General features: G+C 46.3%; 1 protein-coding gene across 2 annotated transcripts in view; it reads left to right on the plus strand.

Moving 5' to 3' along the window:
* Positions 1–24,088, plus strand: part of LOC147429597 (uncharacterized) — a 70,362-nt gene that overhangs the window by 32,652 nt on the left and 13,622 nt on the right. Inside the window, exons 3-7 of one of the 2 annotated variants that reach the window (XM_086495858.1) lie at positions 13,004–13,063; positions 13,196–13,245; positions 13,357–13,412; positions 13,491–13,524; positions 16,698–16,864. In XM_086495858.1, coding sequence (XP_086351984.1) covers positions 13,004–13,063; positions 13,196–13,245; positions 13,357–13,412; positions 13,491–13,524; positions 16,698–16,864 — 367 coding nt within the window. The remainder of the gene's footprint in view (positions 1–13,003; positions 13,064–13,195; positions 13,246–13,356; positions 13,413–13,490; positions 13,525–16,697; positions 16,865–24,088) is intronic. The other variant, XM_086495857.1, reaches the window with a different exon arrangement.

Genomic DNA, 24,088 nt, shown 5'->3' on the forward strand with positions numbered 1-24,088 from the left:
GAAATGTTATATTAATGTCTTCAAAAGGCCAAAATGACCTATGAGACCAAATTGTTACAAAATTGTGAATTTGATACCATGTCTGGGTACAAAAATACTACTACTACTAATCGTGGTCGTCTGGATCTCCGTAGCTCCAGTGCTTAGTCGATGAGAGTGCCGGTAGTGGTCGAATGAGTGTGGGCATAGCTCTGCAGTGATGGTTGCTCCTCTGGCTGTTCCATATCTAGTGAAAAGAAATCTGTAAACTGTCTCTGGGACTCTCTCTCTCTCTCTAGCTCTCCCCAGTAAAGTGTCTCTATATCTGTGTAACTCAAGTAGATATAGCCCAAGACATCTATGATCCTCATAACTTATGACCCTAGAGAAAGGACCGAAACCCTCTTTAAATAAGCAGTGGAAACTGTCACCAGCGTGTGACTACTATCTATCCTTTTTGTTGATTTCTTTCTTATTATCTATTTACTTTCACTTTTTGGAAACACCCCTCGGGAAATCTAACTGCCCTGCATTGCATAGCTAGTGTGGAATTGTCCAGAGGGAGTCCAGGCCTGAGGGCAAGAGAGCACTAAGGTTGGACAAGGACTATGGTTAGCCAAGTGGGGTCATTGACTAGCCAAAGTGGAATCCTTTGCTACAGAGGCTACATTTCAGTTTTGGATGTGGCCGCAATGTACAAAGAGGGTCGGATGACCTAGAAAGATACAATGGCAGCATCTCCTAAAATTTAGGGAACTGCTATTTTGGGACCTGAAAATGTGTTGACGTCATTACCTCCGGAATGACAAGGGGAACATTTTCTTACTCTGCCGTGAAGTCAACTGGGCAACCGGTTGGGATATTTTTAGACGGCAACCCCGAAACAGGAAAATGCTTATAAATGTGCCAAGTGGCACCTTCTGGTGCACTTGCCTCATGCTTCAAGAAGTGGCGCTGAATTTAGGAGGGGGAGAGCCTCATTTTCAGATTTGTCACAGGTTAAGAGCTATGGAGTGCTTGCTTTCCCTCTTATGTACAGTGCGGTGCTAGGAGTGATGCCCTGCACGCTACGCACTGCCCTCTCTCTCCCTTTTGGCAGTATGTTATGCCCCTCTAGTGGGCTCTTCATTTGACCAATGTACAGTTGTGTGGGTTCATGCGCGATTGCCGAGGCAAGAGCCTCTTGCACAGGTACTGGATTAGCTAGCGGCTAATCCCCCCGCAGGTACAGGTGAATTCGGAGAGGTTTCACGCCAGAAATCTCGTCCGATTCAAAGGGCAAGTAGCCCTACAGGTGCGGGAGCTCGAGGACTTGCTACGGATGCGACCAGCATGCGAAACGGAGCCCGAAACAGTAAATTACAGCCTGCTGTGTATTTTTGCAGGTTTAGGGTTTTTGCCCTAAACGGACCCTAATACCCCCAGGAGGTTCGGGGACGCAAGGGGACCGCTGTATAGGCGATCTGGCGCATTTTCAGGGCTGAAAACAGAGAATTCAGCGTGCTGCAGATTCTCGCCAGGTTTTGCAAAGTGCCCGTATGCGTCGGGAAGGTCAGTCAATGCGTGGGAATACTGTCTGTGAAGGGTCCTAGTACAGTTATGCTGCCGAAATCAGGCCGGAACAGTTGAAATTCAGCGAAGTTTGTGCGGGGCAGCTTGTAGGGATCCACAGCGTTCATTCCCTCTTTTGAACAATAAAGAAATACCGAAAGGGGCGCCTAAGTTAGGGGCCAATCTGGTGTCGGTCTACTCATACAGGTGCAATCTAGCAGCCTGTATCCCTCTCCCCTTTGTTGTGTCTTGAAAGTACAGGTAAAATAGACGATTAATAATGGGCGAAAGCTATATCAAGGTTTAAAGTAAAGTCTACCGCCCTTTTTGGATTGAACAGGCCGGTTACAGAAACGGCCCCGAATCTCATAGTACACTTTGCAATGACATATGTAATGTAGCTTCGTCTCTTGCTCTAGCTGGCATAAGCGGCATATCCTGTTGTCTGCTGGTATCCCTCTGAATCTAGCAGTCTCAATCTCTAGCTGATGTGAGGATGTGCGTATCTGACCAATGGCACACCGCAAACCATGAGACATATGTGTATCCATGTAGCTGGTTTGAATCACAAACCCATCTCGTGTGAGGTGGAGAAGATGCTCTCTATAGAAAGCCATCCTCGTGCCCAACTTCTGTGGTGGCTCTGTCCATGTCCTCCTGGTATCCAGCTGGATCAGGTCCTGACAAATGAGTCTAGTAATCTCCACCTGTGTAATAAGAGACATCGAGGGTGTCTGAAGAGAGTACTGGAAAGGGGGCAGCCTGTCCATGGTGAAGCCATGCATCTGAAACCAGGATGTCATCTGTGCATACCAGCATGTAGTGTCCCCCTGAAGAGCTAACTGTCCGGAAGACTCAAGGGCCAGTCTAGCACATGTGTCTCTAGTAGTATCCCACAAGCTGTGCACAAAGGAGACTGATCTGGTAAGCACCTCAATCTCCATAGGAGGGGCAGCTAGCTCTGCTCGAATGATAGCGTGGGGTACGGAGGCCTTGGCTTTGATCAGTCGAGAGATCATAGATACGAAGGGCCTCTCCATACGTCTCCAACCATCCTGGCCTACAGAAGGTCCCCATATCTGCACCGCATACAACGTAGCTGAGGCTACCAAAGTATCAAAGAGCCATAACTTTGTCCAAGGTTCCTGGAATTGAACCCGCGAACACATCCTCTCCAAGCCTCCCAAGGTCGCAAAAGCTCTAGTCAGTCTTGTCTCTACTACTCTCCCCAAAGAAAACCTCGGCCCAGTGAAGACAACCCCAAGGTAAGTGTATGCATCTGTATACTCTACAATCTCTTGACCATATGTGAAGTCGGTGCTGATCTCTTAATCCACTGTGGTGTGGTGTTAAACACCATAACCTTGGTTTTACTAAGGTTTACAAACAATCCACTATCCTCTGCAAAACTCTGTAATGCATCCAACTGTCGCTGCATACCCTCTGGTGAGTCAAAAATCAACACAATATCATCAGCATATAACAACAATTGGATCCACGTCCTTGCTAGTTGGGCACCTCTATCATCCTCTCTGTCAATGTAATCAGTCACCTCATCAACATACATACCAAATGGAGTAGGAGACAATGGGCAACCTTGTTTCACCCCAATGGTGGAGTGAACTAAATCAGATATCCCCTTTGGGGTGCGTACATGTCCCATCACTGATCTGTATAGAGCCATAATCCCCCAAATAAACACTATGGGCACCCCCATCTCCTGCAGTCTGCGCATCAATCGAGCTCTCGATACCATGTCAAGTGCTTTGCGGATATCCACAAAGCTACAATAAATCTGTCTCCCATGTGACGTGCCCTCCTCAATGATGGCTCTGAGTGTCAGAATATGATCAAGAGTGGAGAAACCCCTCCTAAAATTGGCCTGGCCCTATGCTCGTACACCCTCATCCTCTATCCAATTTCTCAACTGCTGCTCAAGAATGGATGCATACAATTGTGCCAATGTGTGTCCAACTATAATAGTGTGGTAATTCCCAGGCTCTGTAGGATCACGTGCCTTGAAGATATGCACAATAGTAGACAACCTCCAAGTCTCAGGTAACCCCTCACACATGGGACGATTGAACAACACTGCAAGAACCTCTACCAGCATATCTCTAGCATGTATAAAGTGCTCTACTACTAGACCATCATGATCATATGCCTTGCTGGTCCTCATCCTGTCAATGGCTCTCTTTACCATCTTAGTGGTAAAGAAGGCGCTGCTAGGTGGGCATGGCTCTGTAGGATTTGGAAGGGGTTCTGTCCAGGAACTGTATATAACGATGTCGCATATTGACCCCACACATCAAGAGAAGTAACCAGTGGGGGAGGGGAGTGCTCATGAAAGAATCGTCATGTCTCTCCCGAGTCTCTACTCAAGAACAACCGATACAAGTCTCGCTCCATCTGGGCCAAGTAAGTTCGTTTCTTCCGTCGCACAGGGCGCAAGGAAGCAATCCGAGACTGTCTGTATGTGATGACTCCTAAAAGAAGATCTCTCTGGAGCTGGCTCTTATCTCTCTGCACTCCTCATCATACCACTATTTTGGGGCATGCTCCCAGAATGTCGCCTCCGATTAGGCTGAGTGTGTGGGTATGCCTCTGATGCTGCATTATACAGTGTCTCAGTGAGTAAAGTGGTGCACTCCTCCACTGAGAGACCAAGACTAGCTGTGCATAGACGGCTATAGATCTCCTCTGTATTAACCGAGTTTGTCTTTGGTGTAAATGTATAACGGGTATGTGACCTGCCTCCTGATGTCTGTGTTGTACTATACTAAAATGAAACGGACAATGTCAAAGGAGCATGATCCACTGCTACACCCACTCGTCTGGCTCCCAATATGAAATCCTGAATACAAGGAATAAAGGTCGGCTGTGCCATAACATAGTCTAATGTACTGGCCCCGTGTCTGTGTGGAAAGCATGTGAAACTGGCTGCTCTAGGAAATCGCTATAAGCTATTAAGTATGGCTAACCCATGTGTGGTCGTCATTTCCGTAAGGTATCTTCCATACTCCATCTGCTCTCTGTCATGTGAGCATCTGTCAAGCCCCAAGTCACGCACATCCAACTCTCTAACTATCTCATCTGAAGTGTCGTAGAAGACTATTTGAGAGTTGCCCGTTCAGGCATTGAAGTCCCCTAGGAGGATGATATCACCATCCCTAGAAAACTCCCATATATCATCATCTAGTATAGAGAAAGGCGATTGTCCTCTGGGTGCAGCATATACTGACGTACTGGGGGGAAGTAACATATGGCAATGTATAGAAATCGGCCTATGTCAGCTCTCAGTCTCACCCACATGTATCTAGCATGATCATCTCTTCGTACAATATGTAGTAGTGGTTGTAACTCCTCCCTAAATAGCACTGCTACTCCTCCTGAACCTCTACTTCCATGCTCAGATCTCGCGACTATCCTGTGGGCTGTCTCCCATCTGTATCCCACCACATGTGGCATAAGCTGTCCAGGGGCCTTATGAGTCTCTGAGAAGAAAACAATGTCCCTCTCTCTGAAACTGTCCTCAAAGGCACCAACGTCCAACCTCATAGATCCATTACAATTCCAAGTAGCCTTCTTTAGTGTGGTCGCATAGGTCTCACACCGTCATGTAGAGTGCCGCTCTAAAATCACCACCCGACCATCTTTGGAAAAGGCTGTCTTTCCCTTCTCCCTTGCCGCCGTAATCTCTGGCATTACCTCTCATATGCGCAAGCTGTGAGAGAGTGAGATCCTCACCGAGGAAAATACTTGTCTTCTTGAGAGTAGGCCTCTTTTTTAGGAGTTTCTTCTTCTCTTCTAGGGAGGGGAAGCGTAGTATGAGAGCTCTCTCTTTTGAAGATTCTCCCGGGCCACCACTCTTCTTGCCCACTCTCCATGTCTTTGTGTGTGAAGGCTTGTGCACCCCCATCATGGATGTGAGGATTGTGACCTCTTTTTTAACATTGTTTATGTCCTTGAGGCGGGTTACCCTCACATGTAGAGCCCGCATCCTCCTCCTTTGTTCCTCTTTGAGGATCATGTTAATAAGAGTGGGTGTACAAGGAGCTTTCTTACCTTTCCCTTTCTTCGTGACCTCAATCCATTTTTCGGCCTCTTCTACTTTCTTTTGTGTTGCGGAGATGACCGCGGCCCATGACTTCTTCTCCTCATCTTCCTTGATAACCCGTATTTCTTCTCTCATGGTATTCAATTCTTCCATCATGGATGGTTGAATTTCGCCTTCCTCGAGCTGCCCACTTCTTGCTGCTGCAAGAAGTTCACCTCGGAGAGTTCGGATTGTGGCTTCTTGTGAAGCCACTTGCTCTTCGATGCGAGAAATCCTTTCGCATAGGTTCTTCTTCTCCTCTTGCCATTCCTCCATCTTTTGAACAAGGGTTGCCTCCATCTCTTTCTTCCATTCCTTCACTTCAAATTCAAGTGTTGATATCCGCTTGTTGGTAACCGAGAACTTCATGTTGAGAGGGAGGCGGGCTATAGCCACTGGAGAGCACTGTAACAGGGAACGGGGGGAACACGGCCCAAACGCTCCGAAACGGCGTTCCACACGAGTCCCGTTCCCGAAACGGAGATGGGAATGGAACGCCGTTCCGGAACGGGGTGTAACCGGAACGGCGTTCCGGTGGTGTTCCGGAATGGGGGGAACAAGGCGGAACAGTGAAACGCGGGGCGGAACGGGCAAAAGTAGGCATTTGGGGGAAACAAAGTGGGCTCTTGGGGGCAGATTTGGGGCTGTTCGGGGAACATATTTGGTGCAGTTTAAGGGCAGGTTACGGGGGAGATTTGAAAGCAGTTTTGGGGTTGTTTAGGAGTTTATTTGGGACTAAGCTGAATGGAGGTAATTCAAGCCTTACTTTAGGTGGACCGTTCCGCCCCCCATCCTCCTCCCCATTTCCGTCCTGTTCCGGACCCTCCCATTCCCGTTCCTCGTTCCCGTTTCCGGGTAACTATGTTGGAGAGGCCATGTGAAATGGGGTCAATGGGTAGCCCAATAGAGGGAGACCATAAGAGAGAGAGAGACTAAAACAACCAAAAAAAAAAAAAAAACAAGAAACTCTAAAAAGTAGCAAGAAACGCTTGTGAAACCCTTAAAAACAGAGAAAACCAGCTTCGAAACTTTAAAAAACAGCAAAACACATAATTGAAACCCTAGAAAACAGCAAAAAAACAGTGGCAAAATCCTAAAAAACGGCAAAAAACGGTTTTGAAACCCTTAAAAACAGTAAGGAACAGTGACGAATCCCTATAAAACAGCAAAAAAACAATGATGAAACCCTAAAAACAGCAAAAAAGAGGTGACGAAACCCTAAAAACAATGAGAGTCCAAACCCGTTTTGGGGAGAGAGAGAGAGAGAGAGAGAGAAGAAGAAGAAGAAGAAGAAGAAGAAGATAAGAAGAAGAGAGTTTTAACGTCATAGGAAACTATCCTAAGAGACCTTAAAGATCTATCCGACGAGGAGAGTTGAACTCGAGTCTTGTTATTCAAGAGGGAAATGGCATAACCAATCTACCACAATTTTGAGAGAGAGAGAGAGAGAGAGAGAGAGAGAGAGAGAGAGAGAGAGAGAGAGAGAGAGAGAGAGAGAGAGAGAGAGAGAGAGAGAGAGAGATGAAAATGAAATGAAATGTTATATTAACGTCTTCAAAAGGCCAAAGTGACCTATGACACCAGAAAGTTACAATGTGGTGGATCTGATACAAAGTCAGAGTAACAAGAGTAACAAAATGACAAAATGACAGAATGACAAAATGAAAACAAAATACTATGGAATCCTAAACTGCTAGGTGTGAACTAAGCAGCTAAACAGCTAGCTGGGATGGCTAGATCACAGGAGATCCAACATCGGTCGCTGGCGGATCCCATCAATCTCCTCCATGGTTAGTAGTCTGACCGGGCGTCGTGCATGTTGAGCCAAAGTGATCCGAATCCTCTAATGCAGCCTCCGTCGATGTTGTGGAGTCCTCCGTAGTCGTGGGCGTGTGGATCTCCCCAGCTTAGTCGCTCGGTCGATCAGTGTGCCTATGGTGTAAGGCGACGAGCCCTGTTGTGGTAGTAAACCCTCCGGGTGTCCAGTGGCAGCTCTAAAGAAGTGTGTGATCTGTCTCTGAGACTGGCTAGTCTCTCCTCTCATCAGGCTCTCTCTGTGTCTGCGCAGCTCAAGCAAAAACAAACCCAGGCATCTCTGATCCTCGTACCGCATGACTCTAGAGAATGGTCCAAAGCCCTCTCTGAACAAGCAATGGAAGCAGCCGCGTATCTCGTAGTAGACGGGGCGGTGGCATGTGTAGTGCAACTCTGTCTCAGGCTCAAGTCCACACAGGGGGCATGTCCTGGCCTCTGCTGGTACTCCGCTGTATCTCCCAGTCTCAATCCGCAGCTGGTGTGACGATGTGCGTATCTGGCCAATAGCACATCGTATCCCATGAGACAAGTGGGTGTCCATGTATCTGGGTCTCGTCACAAAACCATCCTCCGTAAGCTGGAGGAGATGCTCTATGTAGAAAGCCATCTTCGTGCCCAGCTCCTGTGCCGGCTGTATCCATGTCCTCTTTGTGTCTAGCTGAGTCAAGTCCTGGCGAATGAGCCTGGTGATCTCGGACTGTGTAAGAGTCAGAGAGGGCGCATCTAGTGAGTACTGGAAGGGAGGCAATCTGTCTATGCTGAACCCATGCGCCTGAAACCATGATGCCATCTCCCCATACCAGCATGCTGTATCTCACTGCATGGCTAACTGTCGAGAGGACTCAAGTGCAAGGCGTGCATATCTGTCTCTAGGAAGTTCCCACATGCAGTGTATGAAGGAGACAGATCTAGTGAGCACCTCAACCACTAGTGGGGGGGCAGCTAGCTCTACTCGTACAATAGCATGTGGTACTGAAGCCTTGGCTCTAATGAGCCGCGAGATCGTAGAGACCAGAGGCTTCTCCATGTCCCCCCATCCATCACTGCGGCATGTCCTCCCGTAATGATCCAGTGAAGGTCCCCAAATCTCAGCTCCATAAAGCAATGCAGAAGCCACCAAAGTGTCAAAGAGCCAGAGCTTCGTCCAAGGCTCCTGAAACTGAACCTATGAACACATCCTTTCCAATGTACCCAATGCTGTATGGGCTCTGGTCAATCTAGTCTCTGCTGCCCTCCTCAATGAAAATGCTGGCCCACTAAAAACCACTCCAAGGTAAGTGTAAGCATCTGTATACTCCACCTTCTCCTGGCCGTATGTGAATGCGGGCGTTGACCTCCTGATCTATTGTTGGGTCGTATTAAATACCACGACCTTGGTTTTACCAAGGTTGACGGACAAACCACTTTCCTGGGCAAACCTATGCAAAGAATCCATGTCCCTGCCAGTTGTGCACCTCTATCACCATCTCTCTCAATGTAGTCAGAAACCTCATCCACATACATACCAAATAGAGTAGGAGAGAGCGGGCAGCCCTGCTTCACCCCAATAGTGGAGTAAACGGGTGTGGATAGAACCTCTGGGGTGCGTACATGCCCCACTACTGACCTGATAATGCCATGACCCCCCAAATGAGCTGTGTGGGTACTCCTATCTGCTGTAATTTGCGCATCAATCTAGCTCTGGGCACGGTGTCAAATGCTTTCCGGAAATCCACAAAGCTACAATAGATCCGTCTCCCATGCGATCTGCCCTCCTCAATGATGGCTCTGAGTGTCAAGATATGGTCAAGAGTAGAAAAACCCCTTCTGAAACCTACTTGCCCGGCTGCGCGTATCCCCTCCCTCTCTGCCCATCTACTCAACTGTTGCTCAAGAATAGATGCGTACAACCATGCCAATGTGTGTCCAATCATGATAGTGTGATAATTCCCAGGCTCCATAGGGTCTCCCGACTGGAAGATAGGTACAATAGTAGATAGGCTCCAAGTATTTGGCAAGCCCTCACACATGGCACGGTTAAACATAACAGTTCTGCTAGTAAATCTCTGGCATGCGTGAAATGCTTAGCCACTAAGCCATCATGATCATATGCTCTCCTAGTCCTCATCCTGTCAATGGCCTTCCTCACCATCTCAGTGGTGAAAAAAGCACGTGTGTGGGCATGGATCGGGGGGGTCGGGAAGAGGGGCTGCTCAGGAACTATGTACATAGATGATGCATACTGGCCCCATGCCTCTGTAGAAGTGATGGCAAGGGGGGGGGGGGGGGGGGGGGGGGGGGGGTGTGTGTGTGCTCATGAAAGAGCCGCCATGCCTCACGTGAGTCCTAACTCAAGAATAGCTGGTATAGATCCTGCTCTAGGCGAGCCAAAAATGCCCTCTTCTTCCGCCGCACTAGGCGTCATAAGTCAATCTGTGATTGTTTGTGAGTGATGTCCCCCAAAAGCACCTCCCTCTGAAGTCTAGCTCTAGTGTCCCGGCATTCCTCATCATACCAACTGTTCTGGGGCATGCTCCACGAATGATGTCTTTGCTCAGGCTGGGTATGTGGGTATGCCTCTGCTGCTGCATCATGTAGTGTCTGCGTCAGTATAGTAGTAAGCTCCTCCAGAGGTCGCCCTGGCTCCTGTGTGCACAGGCGTCTGTAGATCCCATCTATGTATACAGAGTCCGTCTCACGCGTGAAGGTGTAGCGAGTAGGGGCTGCTGCCCATAGCGTGTGTGCTACACTAAACTGAAAAGAGATTGTCAACGACACAAGAGCATGGTCCACTGCCACACCAACAGGTTTGGGTCCAACCATGAGATCCTGGATACTAGAGATGAGGCTCGGCTGTGCCATGACATAATCCACTGTGCTGGCTCCATGTCTGTGTGGAAAGCATGTAAAACCCCCCGTAGCGGGAAATCTCTGTAGGCCATTCAAGATGGCCAATCCATGTGCAGTCCCCATGTCTATCAAGTGTCGTCTATACTCAGTGTGTTCTCCATCGTGTGATAGTCTGGATAGGCCTGTCTCTGCAACATCCAACTCTATCAGCATCTCCTCTGAAGTATCATAAAATACTGTCTAATGATGGGCACTCCTAGCATTGAAATCCCCTAGAATGATGATGTCACCATCTCTAGAGAACTCCCATGTGTCATCATCCAAAATAGAGAAGGGGGACTGTCCTCTAGGTGGTGCATAAACTGACGTACTCGGGGGAAAGTAGCAAATAGCAATGTAAAGATATCTGCCTGTCTCTGCTCTCAATCTCACCCACATGTACCTAGCTTGCTCATCCCTGCAGGCTATATGTATCAATGGCTGCAACTCCTCCCTGAATAACACTGCCACTCCTCCTGAGCCCCGCCCTGTGTGCTCTTATCGTGTCTCCCGTCTATAGGCTGTCTCCCATCTATATCCACTAATGTGAGGCATAGATTGCCCCGGGGCTTGATGTGTCTTAGAGTAGAAGACGATGTCTCTTCTCGTAAAACTATCCTCAAAAGCACCCACATCAAGGCGCATAGATCCATTACAATTCCAGATGGCAACTTTGAGTGTGGTCCAATGGGTCTCGCACCATCATGTGGAGGGCCGCTCTACAATCACCACCCGGCCATCTTTGTAGAAGGCCGTCTTTCCCTTCTCCCTTGCCGCTTGAATCTCTGGCGTTACCTCTCTCATATGCGCAAGCTGTGTGAGAGTGAGGTCATCTCCAAGGAATATGCCCGTTTTCTTTAGTGTAGGGCGCTTCTTCAAGAAGTCCTTCTTTGCCTTCATGGATGGGAAACGGATGATTAAAGCTCTCCCTTTTGAAGTCTCCCCATTGCCTTGTGTCTTCTTCCCTACCCTCCATGCCTTTGTATGAGTAGCCTCACTACCCATCATGCGGAGAAGTTCTTCGACCTGTCCTTCCACATCATCTCGGTCTTTTAGACCGGTTACTCTTATATGCAAGGCTCTAGTTTTCCTTCGCTGCTCTTCTTCTAGAGTCATGTTGATGATTGTAGGAGTGGGGACGGATGTGGTTTCTTTCCCTTTCCCTTTCTTAGTGACTTCTATCCATTTCTCGGCCTCATCCGCCTTCTTCTGCATCTTCGTGATCACATCCATCCACGAAGACGTCTTTACCACCTTCTGTTTCTCCTCCGCTGTGATCATCCGTACCTGTTCCTTGATGACCTTGATCTCCTCTATCACCGAGGGCTGGAATTCCCCTTCTTCCAGTCCACTGCTTACTCTATCCGCAAGCTCTCGCTTGAGGGTTGTGACCTCTTCTCTAAGTGCTTGTGAATCCGCCTTAAGTGCTTGTAGCTCTGCGTGCAAGTCCTCTTTCTCCTTCTTCCATTGCGCGCCTTCATTGAGAAACATTTGAAGAAGGTTGGCCTTCTCTTTCCACCATCCCTCCATCTCTGCTTTCCATTCTTTCATCTCCCTTTCCATTTGTGTTATCCGCTTGTTTGTAAGCACAAAGGTTGCCTTCGTATGGGGCTTACATACTGGCGAAGCGATCATGGCCTCCACTGGCGAAGCGCTCATGGCCTCCAATGGTGATGCGGGTATAGCTCGACGCTTTGGCTCGGCTGAAAACAGGCGGAGAAGTAATAACCACAACCCGAATGCGGGTATATGTACTACCACAGCCCACTGCGGGACACTCAGTGTGCTTTGCCAAATATCCAGAGAGAGCCTCAGTACATGTCCACACACAAGCAGCCTCCCACACCAAGCTCCCCCCTTGCTTGCAATAACCAACCACCCCCTCTGTGCACGCGAACTTGACACCAAAATGTTATCTGCCTCTTTGTTGAAGCTCCCCCTCTGGTTAAGCTGCCCCCTTGCCTATGTTAAAATAGGCTTTAGTGTACGATGCTGGACAAAATTCTGTGCGCGTAGCCTTGGAGCCTTTGTAGTATCATACGGACTGCTGGTTGCCTATCAGCTGCTCAGCCCCTCACGATGCAATCACTTGCTCAGAGAGAGAGAGAGAGAGAGAGAGAGAGAGAGAGAGAGAGAGAGAGAGAGAGAGAGAGAGAGAGCGCTTGCCATGTGTGCTGGCTGCATGTGCGCCATCACTTGCTGTGTGTGTGTGTGTGTGTGTGTGTGTGAGAGAGAGAGAGAGAGAGAGAGAGAGGTGGTCAAGGGGAGGGAGAGAGTTGAAGGGGAGGAGAGATTGAGGGGGACGCAGTGAGGGAGTGAGTAAGATCGAGGGGGGGAGTGTGCTGATTTTTTTTTTTTTTTTTTTGGGGGGGGGGGGGGGGGGGGGGGGGTGAGAGCAGAGAATAGGGAGGAGGAGAGGGGGTAGGTGGAGATGGTGGGGGAGGAGAGGTTGGAGAAGAGTGGGTGGTCAAAGAGGGCGGCACCATACACACATGCGGCGTGTGCACACGGAAAAAAGATAATCTCGCTTTATATGTCAACTGTCAAGTCATATGATCGTTGCCGAGGCTTTGTAAATTCTCATGGGTGGTCTATTTTATCTACGTGTTGTGACTTTCTTCTTTATGTATATCGTATCAGTAAATAATTAGGAAAAGCCAACATAATATTTTGTGTTTGTTGATATGTCTTCAGGTTGGAAAAATGTCAACAGATGAGGCCCTTTTTAGAGCCAGAGGCATGGATCTTGATCTGGTATGAATCCAAATTAAAGCCTATCTCAGTTCGCAGGTTCTATTATTTTGAAATGCTTGTAGCATTTGACTTGCAGCTAGTAAAAGTTCTAGTGAGACAAATGGAAGTTTTCTAATTAGTATTTGTGTGTAGGTGCAATTGGATAAACAAGATCCACCATGTGTAAAGATTGTTGATTACAGGTGACAACAGATTTTTTTTTTTGACTTTTTGTGTATATTGCTGAACTAAAGCGGTAGCTGTCTGCAACTTTAATGTATTCCCCTTTTTTCTTTCACCTTTGTACATAACAGCAAGCTCAAGTATGAACTTCAGAAACGAAAGAAAGAACAGCAGAAAAAGAGTCTAGGTAATAATTCAAACACCGTGCTTTCTAAAGGTATTCATCCTCAACGCTATCTAAAAGCTCTGTTAAATTTTGACACAGCTAAACGTATGGATCTAAAGGAGCTGAAAATGAGGTAAGTACCCTTCATGCCTTTTAGGTTTGTTTCTGGGTGAGCCAGGGGTTTTTTTGGTTTATATTCAAGTTCACCTCTCTTTTTCTTCAAAAAAGAGAGATTATATCACTGTGCAGGTAAATTGTTTTTGTTTCTGCAATCCCTTGTGCCACATCTCTAGGTTCTTGTAAGCTGTGGTATGTAGGGACTAGTCATTGGCTGTTTCCAACTGGTCAGTTGGTTGATGTGGCCTAGTTGTATAGGTTTATTCAGTTTTCCAGTATGGCCCTTGTGTGGTTCAGTCTGTATCAGCACTTACATGATTCAGCCTACGGGTTTGATTTGTATTACAGCTTTGTACTTGCCCTGAGGATAGACACCATTTGGGCACCCTTAGGGGCTTCCAAGTAGTAGAACACAGCGTCCTCGACGAATTGAGGAGACTCTATATTCTGCTCTCAGAGCAATAGGCACTACAACGAGACAACAGGATATAGAGTCTCCTTGAGGATTTTGATTATTAGGCGGGCTTTGCTTCACCATCAGATGTTCCTCTAGCCCTGTCATTGCCTGCCCATTTCAATGCCTTGGGTGTGTGGAGATCTCCCGACACTGCTTTGTGGGAAGGCCTTTATGTCTGGACCTTTTCTTGATGCAGTATTCTCTTTCATAGGGCCTAACATTTTGAGGTCCAAAGAGAGCACCTATGATTATATACAGGTTGTAGACCTCACATGGTATCTCGGGACAAAGGTTACAGGCTATGATACTTTATAGGTCCCAGGAGCAGACGCTGGGGGAGGCCAGATATTTCATGGACTAAGGCCAATCCTCAGGTATGTAGGTTGGTGTGGTTACAGAGCTCCTCATCTTGGTACCTTCCCTTGGTCTTCATAGTGGAAGACAGGTGGATAGGGAGTACAACCATGATTTAAAAGACCATGCATAGGTGGGTAGGGAGTGACGAGCCCTCGCAACATAGCAGCAGGATATGAGAAAGCCCACTCTATTTGCCTCTGTCTGATCGACTCATATAGTCATTAGGAGAGAATGGGGTGAGGGACGGCCACTTAATTTGCCATGGCCTAATCAAGGAGTTTACGGGAAGGGCAAAATGGTTGGTTGCCAAGCGGACTGCAACGCACCATTTTACAAGTGCTTAATAAGATTCTCCTTGAATGTCCTTCATTCTCAAAAAAACTGATGATTTTTTGTGTGTTGGGGAAGAAAATGGGTTACCTTCAATGGCCCATTGTCGAGTGTGAGCACTTTTAGTGAGTCGGAGAATTAAAAATTGCCTTCTTAACCATGCACTCGCGAGTACACACAATGCTGCGGAGGAAGAGAATGGGCAGCTGTTGGATTGCGCTATGGCGACCATGGCTGGCCCTCACACAACACTTGATCAAGGGCCTTCACTGCTGCTTATTGGTGCACCTCTTCCCCATTAAATGCATGTTGAGCTCCAGCGTGCCTCACGGCAGCTTTTTGCAGTCTGGCTTATCTAGTGGCAGCTTTATACAGTCCGCTCCCATCCATGTCAACATTCGTCGCTATTTTTGATAGCCCATGTAGGCATGCTGCTGCCCGTGCATTTAATTTAAGGATCACAATTTCAAAAAGTAACTGATCTCATAGGGCACAATCTACCCATCTCAAATGCAACCCACTTACATCCTAGGGAAACCCACCCATGTCAAATGAAAGCTTGCGGGAAACCATGCACCCACCTATTTTTGAGTATTTTTTGCCACTTTTTTTAAAACCAAAGGAGTCTTACATTAACATAATACAAACACTGCTGAGATTGCTAAACTGCCCAGATAAGTGGCCCTCCTAGACCGCATCCTTCTCCTAATGGTGGTGATTAGAGGAGAGTCTTACTATGTCTTTGAATTTCTAGTAAGAAGCGACCTTGTTATCTCCGGTCTCTCGACTCCAATAATACTCTTAGTGTGGCCTGTCCTGTGAAAAGGGTTGTATGTCGACCCCTTCTGCGTTTATATGTTGGGGTGTGCATTCATAGTGCTCCTTATTCCTAAACCACCCCTACATACTGTGCAGCTCCTCTGGTCTGTCAATCTAGGCTGCGGGCCCAACTTGAATCTCTAGTATGTGAGATGAAACCTTGAGTTGTCCAATCGCCACTCTAGCACTATGTGGCATATATATGTCCATATATTGTGGCCGTTGGATGAAGCATTCTAGAATACTCATGAAGTGATCTATGTAATATAACATCTTCGATGGAAGAGGTTGCCTTGGTGTAATCCATGTCCCTTGGATATGTAACTGCCAAAGATCCTGTCGGGACCCGGTTCCTCTCACTAATTGGAAGGCTTATGAATGGTGAGTTTGGGTTGTATTGAAATGGTGGGATTTGTTCTGCATCCAGACCATGTGTGGTGAACCATTGCTTTTCATTTATGTATAATCTATCGTCACGTGCCTTTGCTAGCTGTCTAAATGCCTTGAGAGCTCTGCTTGAAAGCCAATCTTGAGTAGCTTCCTCAATCTCTTGATGAAAAATACTATCTAAAGAGAGCCTCTGTAGGCAGGGGTGGTATGGCAAGCCATTACGTCCCCAGATATCAAGATGGGCACCGGAGCTATGTCCAGCCGAGTGTAAATGCTTAGGTGATTCCTATAAATAGGACAAAGGTCTCATTTGTAAGACATCTTGTGTGATGAACACACTTGAACTCTAGGTTCTCACTAGCTCTACCCACACACCTGTATTGGTGGGTGGTTGGACACTAAGTGGGCAAACACTTCTATAATTTCAAAGACACAGCTGAAATGAAACAAGGCACACAATGAACCGGAACAGCTGGCTCCTCCCTCAAAACTTCTCTTTATTTATGGGAGAATTGTACATAGTATCATGGGCAATACAATGCTAGACTTTCATACGGATGCTAGTGAAAAATTCAGCACTGCAAACAGGTGAATGCCAATGTTGATTCTCCAAGCCGCTTGTTCCTTCTATCTATTCTCTCAAGTGCCCAAATTCTCTTCCATCTGCTTGCAATTGTCTTCCAAACAAAAAGTCACAATCTTCGCAAGCACATAGGACAAGAGAATGCCCACACTAGAGTAGATAACAAAGCCTTCGCGATGGAAGTCGTTGAATTGCTGAAATCTTCAATTCTGATGCAATTCTTTGTGATGAACCTCTTCTAGTGTTGACATAGGTCGAGCAAAGAGCTTTCCCATGAACTCCATCGAAGAGGAATGGCCGAAATTGCAAGGGAAGTGCAGAAACACAAAGAATTCAGCAATAGAGTGGATTGTTTTGATGAAAAACAGCTCCGGTTACGTAGAAAAGTTGTAGAGGATGATGAAAAGAGGCTTCCCCAAGGTAATATGGCCAAGGAAAGCTTCAAAGTGCAAATAAATGTTGATAAATTTGAGTTTTCAGCCACCAAAATTGTGTAGTCCAAACTCTTAAATTTCTCTTATAAGTAATTTTTTTTGTACTTGCCACTTGTCAAAATTGTCAATTTGGTCAATTTAAGTCCTTTATGTCCACTTAAAGCTGTGTGTGAATATACATTTATTAATGTTCTAATGACTTTTTGGTTGCCCAATGCTCTAGTCCTAGGATTTTCTCATCCCATAAAGAGGGTTATACTTACCATTTGTTCACAAGCCGCAAAATGTGTTAGTAAACAACATACACACGGTTTTGGGCGGTGGGCATTCCCATTTTTTGAAACAATTCACGGTATTCATGCAAGAAGATAGGAGGCAAAAATAAGGCATGCAAGCACATATATATGCTACCATTTGTTCACAAGCCGCAAAATGTGTTAGTAAACAACATACACACGGTTTTGGGCGGTGGGCGTCCCCATTTTTTGAAACAATTCACGGTATTCATGCAAGAAGATAAGAGGCAAAAATAAGGCATGCAAGCACATATATATGCTATGCAATGCAACGTCGGTATGGATGGTCCCTATTCATGAGCCTATGACAAGAGAATGTTCTCGCGTAAGTACACAATGGTACTAGACACTACGGAAATTCGCTCACACGGCATTTCGAGGCATGTGCATGTGAGCACAAGTCTGAGAGGAAAGCCAAGTCGACGGTTCCATGCATGAACTCAAAGTTAAAGACCCAACGGAGTATAAGAACTAAGAACACATAGAAAGAGGTGTCAACCCATGAGGCATCATCATTTTATTTTCCGCAATGCTAGCTAGCATAACATTTGGACCACTATTACCATTTAAGCGGCCAAAAGCCTTGTGGTGGAGACTAGCCTATTGGCTGTAGGCTCCTAGGCTCAAGGGGAGCCCGTATTGGCTCTATGGCTGGGAGGTGAGCGTGATGTCTGCTCTCTACATTTGTTTATGTTGTGAGTTGGGCTTGTGTCATGTCATTTGTGCACGATGGATCCGACGAGGGACTAACATTGGTATTAGACCCATATCTTGCTTTACAACAAATCGCGTCGCTACGTGCACAAAACCATAGATCTCATGGGGTCTTGATGGCCCAGCCCATAGGTTATCCTAACTCTTGCATAGGGCGGTATGGGACGCTACTAGCAAGAGAGGAGAGCAAGGGGGGCATATGCTAGCCAATAGTGGGATTCTATGGTCCATACATTCTATTTTTCTTTACTTAGATTCTCGTGTGTGGTGGTTGCTTGCTGGCGGTAGTCACTTGGTTTCAAGGTGAGTTATGTGCTTGACTTTCTTCCATAATGAATGTTTGTTTTGGCCTCTACGAAAGACAACAAGGGTTCTACGTGCATTTATTATTCATGGTTAAAGGAGTTTATCGATTAATCGTGCATGGGATGGTTTGAGTTTCGTTTTACAACATGGAGAGATTGTTTCACAGGATGGGGAGAGGATTTTTTTTCACAGCATGAACATATATTGTTTTTTATACTCTTCTTTTCACATCATGGAGAGAGAATTTCGATTTGCTATCTCTGCAGATGTACGATAGGGCTGTGTTGGTTGGTTGGTAGCACTCGATCCAACACCCAGGTTGGGTGCAACTTGTCCTTGAGCGAATGAGGGCACTTGCTGCGCACGCGGCATGGTCTCGCTAGGTCAGCAACTGCTCAATGCGCGCAAGCTGGCATTGTGGGCGGTGCATGCGGGCGCCTTGAGGGCGGTTGCCCACCCTTCTTCACGGGGAGCTATCAGTCAAGCGACTGCATAGATTGGCTTGTCATGCGGTAGTGGCATTAGCTCTTCACGCTCTTGCACATTAAAGGTTTTATTTTTAACCTTTTAAAGTGTTTAAGAAGTGCCCCCGTTTGACAAGTGACCCCCCAAATCCACTTACGTTTTAAAGTAAAGTGTGAACGTCACACTTAAGCAAACCCCTTCCGAAGTGGCCGGCTGGGTATGGAATCTGCTGAATATCTTTCTTGAGTTATAAAAGGAACTTGGTTCGCGACCCGAAAGCCAAAGGAAGGTGCTTGGGAAACTTCCCAAGCACTTGAGTAGGTGACTCACCTCCCTTTTTGAATATATTGGCACGGACGAGCTAGGCAGTGACTTTTTTAAGTCACTGCGTCCGTCCCTTTTCTACTGTGCAACGCTCTTTATCTCTCGCTGTCTTAGGCGTCTCCCCCAAGTTTGCTACTTTTACAAGGTCTCGGATATCTTTGCGTATGCGCCTTGGAATCCAACGATGCTTCTTCGCATGAGAATGGCGCCACTAGCATGCCGCAACCCATGGAGGACATGCCATTTCCTCCTTTTGACTCTACACATTCTCATGGGTGTTGTTGCTAAATTAGCTTTATTTGAAGAAAAATAATTCTTAACAAAGAATTACAAGTGAGAGGGTTTTTCTTGCTTGAGACATTCGAGTACAGATATTTCTAGTGCGTCATTTAGAGTAATGACAGGAGCACTATGAACGGAAATATGTGTAGGGCCACCAAGAATGGGTACTTCTGATACGTCACATTGGATGGGTGACAGGGAGCATTGGGAAGAAGTATTGGACCATCCAGAACGGACATCTCTGATGGGTCATGGGATGGGTGACATACAACATCGCAAAGGAGATTGTACTGTGAGTTCGGTGAGAAAGGACTAGGTGATGGGTATTCCCTGATCGTCACAGGGTGGGTGACGAGAGCATCGGGAAGGAAATATTCCATAGTCAGGAGGTATTGTGAACGGAGTTAGAACTGTGCACAAGAATTGAGCAAGCACTTGCATGAAGATGGAAAACTTTGAGGAAATGTTGCTTTTTGAGAAAGCGAGATGCTTTTCCGTAAAGAGGTCTATGTTAGCATTGCTTCTGTGGATGAGACTGCATCCAGGGACGCCTAGATTGTGATTTTGTAAGCATTCTTTTCAACTTATAAGTTTTTACTGAGTTTTTAGCAGGTTTAGACCATTTTAAGCCCGGCGCCCACTTAATAAGTGGGCAGCCATAGGTTAAAAAAAGCAGCAAAACCCTAGCGCCCCCACTTTCTCTCTCTTTTTTAGCAAGAGAAAAAGCGATCCCTCTATCTCTAGCCCTAGATGTTCCCCTTTCTGCCCTATTCTTGCCGGGAAGGCCCCCTCTACTCATGCTGCCTGCCAGGAGCTATAAAAGCAGACTCTCTCTCACTCTCAACACCAGAAAACCAGCACTACATTTCAGCCCCTGCTGCTGCAGATTTCAGCTGTGAAGATGACGCCGCCTGGATTCCCATGGTTGCCCCAGTGGACCAGATGTTGGTAGGAAGTAGGCGAGTTCCATAGCGAACAAGTGCTTAAGGAGATTGTTTCCGTCGCGACAAGTTACTGTTTTTCTCCGTTTTCAGCCCATAGACGTCGTAGACGGGGCTGATTTACAAGAAGGAACCCGAGAACACACCTCTTTTGTGTATAGATTGAAGGAGAAGGTTCTCCGCTCGGAGATATCTTCTGGGAAGTTGCTTTTCAAGAACCGAGTTGCATTCCGAGTTTCGAGCGCTCACAAGTAACATTTTCCACATTGTGATCTCTGAGTGTTTGTTTGCATGAGCACTTCCTCTTCGCGAGGGAGTAGGAGCAGAGGAAGGCACGAGCCTCTGCAGGAGAAAAGTGCTCCGAGGAACTAGAGCCACATCAGCCCAAGGGTTCGTACTCTGAGTTTGGGAGTAGATCCACGGATCTGAGAGTGGTAGACTCTCGAGTTGGGATCAGGGAGTGAGATTCCCAAGGAAGGACTATGTGTCTAGGAAAGCATAGTTGCTACTAAGATTTCTACGGAAGAGGATTCTGGAGATAAGAGTCCGAAAAGGAGTTAAAGGGATGCCATGCCCTGAGTCTGGAAGGTGAGTTCTAGAGGCGAGAACCTTGTTTCTCGAGGATTCTAAGTAAGGAAAAGAGATTCTTTTGACTGGGGTTTTTGCCCTAAGAACAAGAAGCTGAGGCTTCCGAGTACCATCGAGTGTGATCTAGAACAAACCTGGTATTAGTTCGGTTCAAGTGCTTGTATAGACTTCTCCCCAATAATAAAGATACTCTATTTGGGGGGGAGACCAGCCCATCTTCTGGTTGCGAGTACTATGTCCATCTTCTCAACTTTCTTTCTTTCTCTCTATATCAATTGGCTTCAATATTAAGGATAAATTCTGATTATCAGAGTATATTGATATTTTTATGCACTCCCACTCCCGTCTGTGACAGGTGTTGTGCCAAGGGCTCTCCTTCTCCATCTCCCGCCATTGATGCATCTCTTGCTGCAGTGCTTTAACGCCAATTGCAAGAGATGCATCGGCAACTAACGCAATTATGTGCCACGCCGGTCTAGTTTAACGGGGCACCTCCATGTCAGAGTTCAAGCTTTCTGCCCAATTAATAGCTTTGAATTAGTCAACTGCACCTCTCCGAAAGAAATTCAAGGAAAATGGCAAAGGCAAGACATTTCGTACTGAGGATCACAAGAAGAATTGATGCTATGTGTGCATTAGGCTGACCACTTCTGTGACGATAACGATTGTCTAAAACGAAAGGAGAAACCGTAGCGGCAAAGACGTTGGTAAATACGATTGACGAACTAGGTATTTTGTCTTTTTCTTTTTCCATGTTAATGCGCGTAGGTGCCAAGATTGTCTCAGCTCCATGTGAATGGGCAGATCAATGGCCAAGTCATAACGATTTTATTTGACAGTGGTTGTTTCAACTTTCTTCTCATGTGGTACATGATCTTAAGCTCAACACAATTTCCGTAGACTACTCCTACTCGGTTCGATATGGGGAAACTCAAGTTTTGGATCAATGGATTGAAGTCGTGTCGCAAATCAACCTCCACATTCAACACTATCATGAAGTCTTGGACTTCTGTATTATGAGTTTATAGCATGTAGACATCATTCTAGGCATGCCGTGGTTCACCAACAAGACAATTTCTTTGTCAATAGATTTTGCATCTCATATTGTATTTCTTGAGCTTGATACTGTGTACCATGTGGTCGAGAGTTCTCCATCCTCCGGAACCACCGATTTTGATGTAAACCTTATTTCAGCAAAAGAAGTTGATACATGGTGTGATGATCCTAATGTTGAAGTTTGAGTTTGTTTTGTCAAGGACTCCAATGCTGAATTATTTTTTTTTCACCGCCATTTAATAAGTTCAAATATTGATGTGCTTTCATCTGAGCATGATGTTCCTTTGTTTGATTATGAGCTACCATATAGGATATATGGATTTGGTTTTTAAAGAGTTTGCTGATGTGTTTCCATCAAATTTATTGAATGGGCTTCCTCCATCTCCCGGGCCCGACCTTGATCACGAGATAGAGCTTCTGCTCGGTAGCCATCTCGTCTCTCCACAATCTTGTAGGTTCAACCCGAAAGAGGAAGACGAGATCGGAAGCCTATCTTGCAAAAGGTTTTAGTGAGCCTAGTAAATCTTTGTGGGGTGCTCTTGTTCTTCTTGCTGAAAAGGACGGGAGGATGCGCTTTTGCATAGATTACAAGGGTCTCAATAAGTTACACCGTCAAGAATAAGTATCCATTACCTCGAATGGATGACCTCATGTATCGACTCCCGAGTGCGCGATACTTCATCCAGATCGATCTTTAGTTTGGTTTTCACCATTAGATAGCTGCAAAAACAACGTTCTATACGCGGTATGGACATTGCCATATTTTGGTCTTACCGTATGGATTGACCAACGCTTTGGAAGCTTTCCAGTAGATGATGAATGACCTCTTTCATCTCTATTTGAGAAAGTGGATTGCTGTGTTTTTGAACAACATACTTAATTATAGTTAGACACTCGAGAAGCATTTGCAACACCTTTGCCTCCTCTTACAAAGCAATCCGAGTGTGAATTTCTCTACACGAAGCTGTTGTATCTAGCTCATGTCATTTCTTGGAAGGGACTCTGAAAGGTACGAGTGGTCTTACAGTGGCCCGTCTTATGAATCATACAACAAATGAAATCTTTTCTAGCTCATGTCATTTCTTGGAAGGGACTCTGAAAGGTATGAGTGGTCTTACAGTGGCCCGTCTTATGAATCATACAACAAGTGAAATCTTTTCTAGCTCATGTCATTTCTTGGAAGGGACTCTGAAAGGTACGAGTGGTCTTACAGTGGCCCGTCTTATGAATCATACAACAAGTGAAATCTTTTCTAGGTTTCACCAAAATTCACAAAAAATTTATTCAAGAGTACGCTAAGATTGTTGAACACTTTACATGGTTAGTCCATCTGTCATGTGGATCGATGAGCTCGATCAATGTTTTAAAACAATGAAACAACTAGTTACATCTATATCGATGTTGTAGATAGTGGATCCGAACAAACCCTTCATGGTGGAATTGGATGTGAGGGATTATGCCTTGGGTGTTGTTCTATATCAAGACAGCCGACCTGTAGCATTTGAAAGTCGCAAGCTCATACACATGCAATCTTGTTACTCCGCCTAGAAAAAGGAACTATTGGTAGTTATCCATGCTTTGAATATTTGGCATCATTACCTCTATGGTACCCGCTTTGTGGTATGGACTGACCTCCATTCATTGAAACATCTCTGTGATTAGCTTGACCTTCGAGGTCATAAGGCAAGGTGGACCAAAGTCATGCAGGAGTTTGATTTTGAGATACGCTACTGTAAAGGCGCATGCCCTTAGTAGGATCCTTTTTTTCCGAGAGAGAGATCCTTCTATTAGTTAATGACACTGCCCATAGGGCTACAACCACCTCTACTAGAGAGGGCAACAACAATCGTAAGGGGAAACTCTCCCAAAGAAAAAAACAGCATATGTACAATGAGTCTAAATCACTAGATGGAAGGAGGGAAAAGCCACACAGGTGGACGGTAGTGCCATTTGAGCACACCCTGGACCATGGTGAAGAAAGGCCTAGGGTGCCAGAGTCGAAGGAACGCCTCTCTACGCTCCCGCATGCGGTCGGAGCTGCCTTGGAGTCTCTCGAACTGTCCCCTGAGAGTATGGATCAGCTCTAGCCAAAAATCTCGAACAGTCTCTGTTGGTGGCACAAGGCGAGCCTCAAAGATGCGGAAGCAGCGGGCCCGCCAGATGAACCAGAGTGTCAGGCCACAAACGAGCTCCAACAAACCTCTCTCTCACTGCACCACTCTTGTGGAGTAAGCTCTG

The sequence above is a fragment of the Adiantum capillus-veneris genome, chromosome 22, assembly GCF_014529385.1.
Source record: "Adiantum capillus-veneris isolate H3 chromosome 22, ASM1452938v2, whole genome shotgun sequence".
Classification (NCBI taxonomy): Eukaryota; Viridiplantae; Streptophyta; class Polypodiopsida; order Polypodiales; family Pteridaceae; genus Adiantum; species Adiantum capillus-veneris.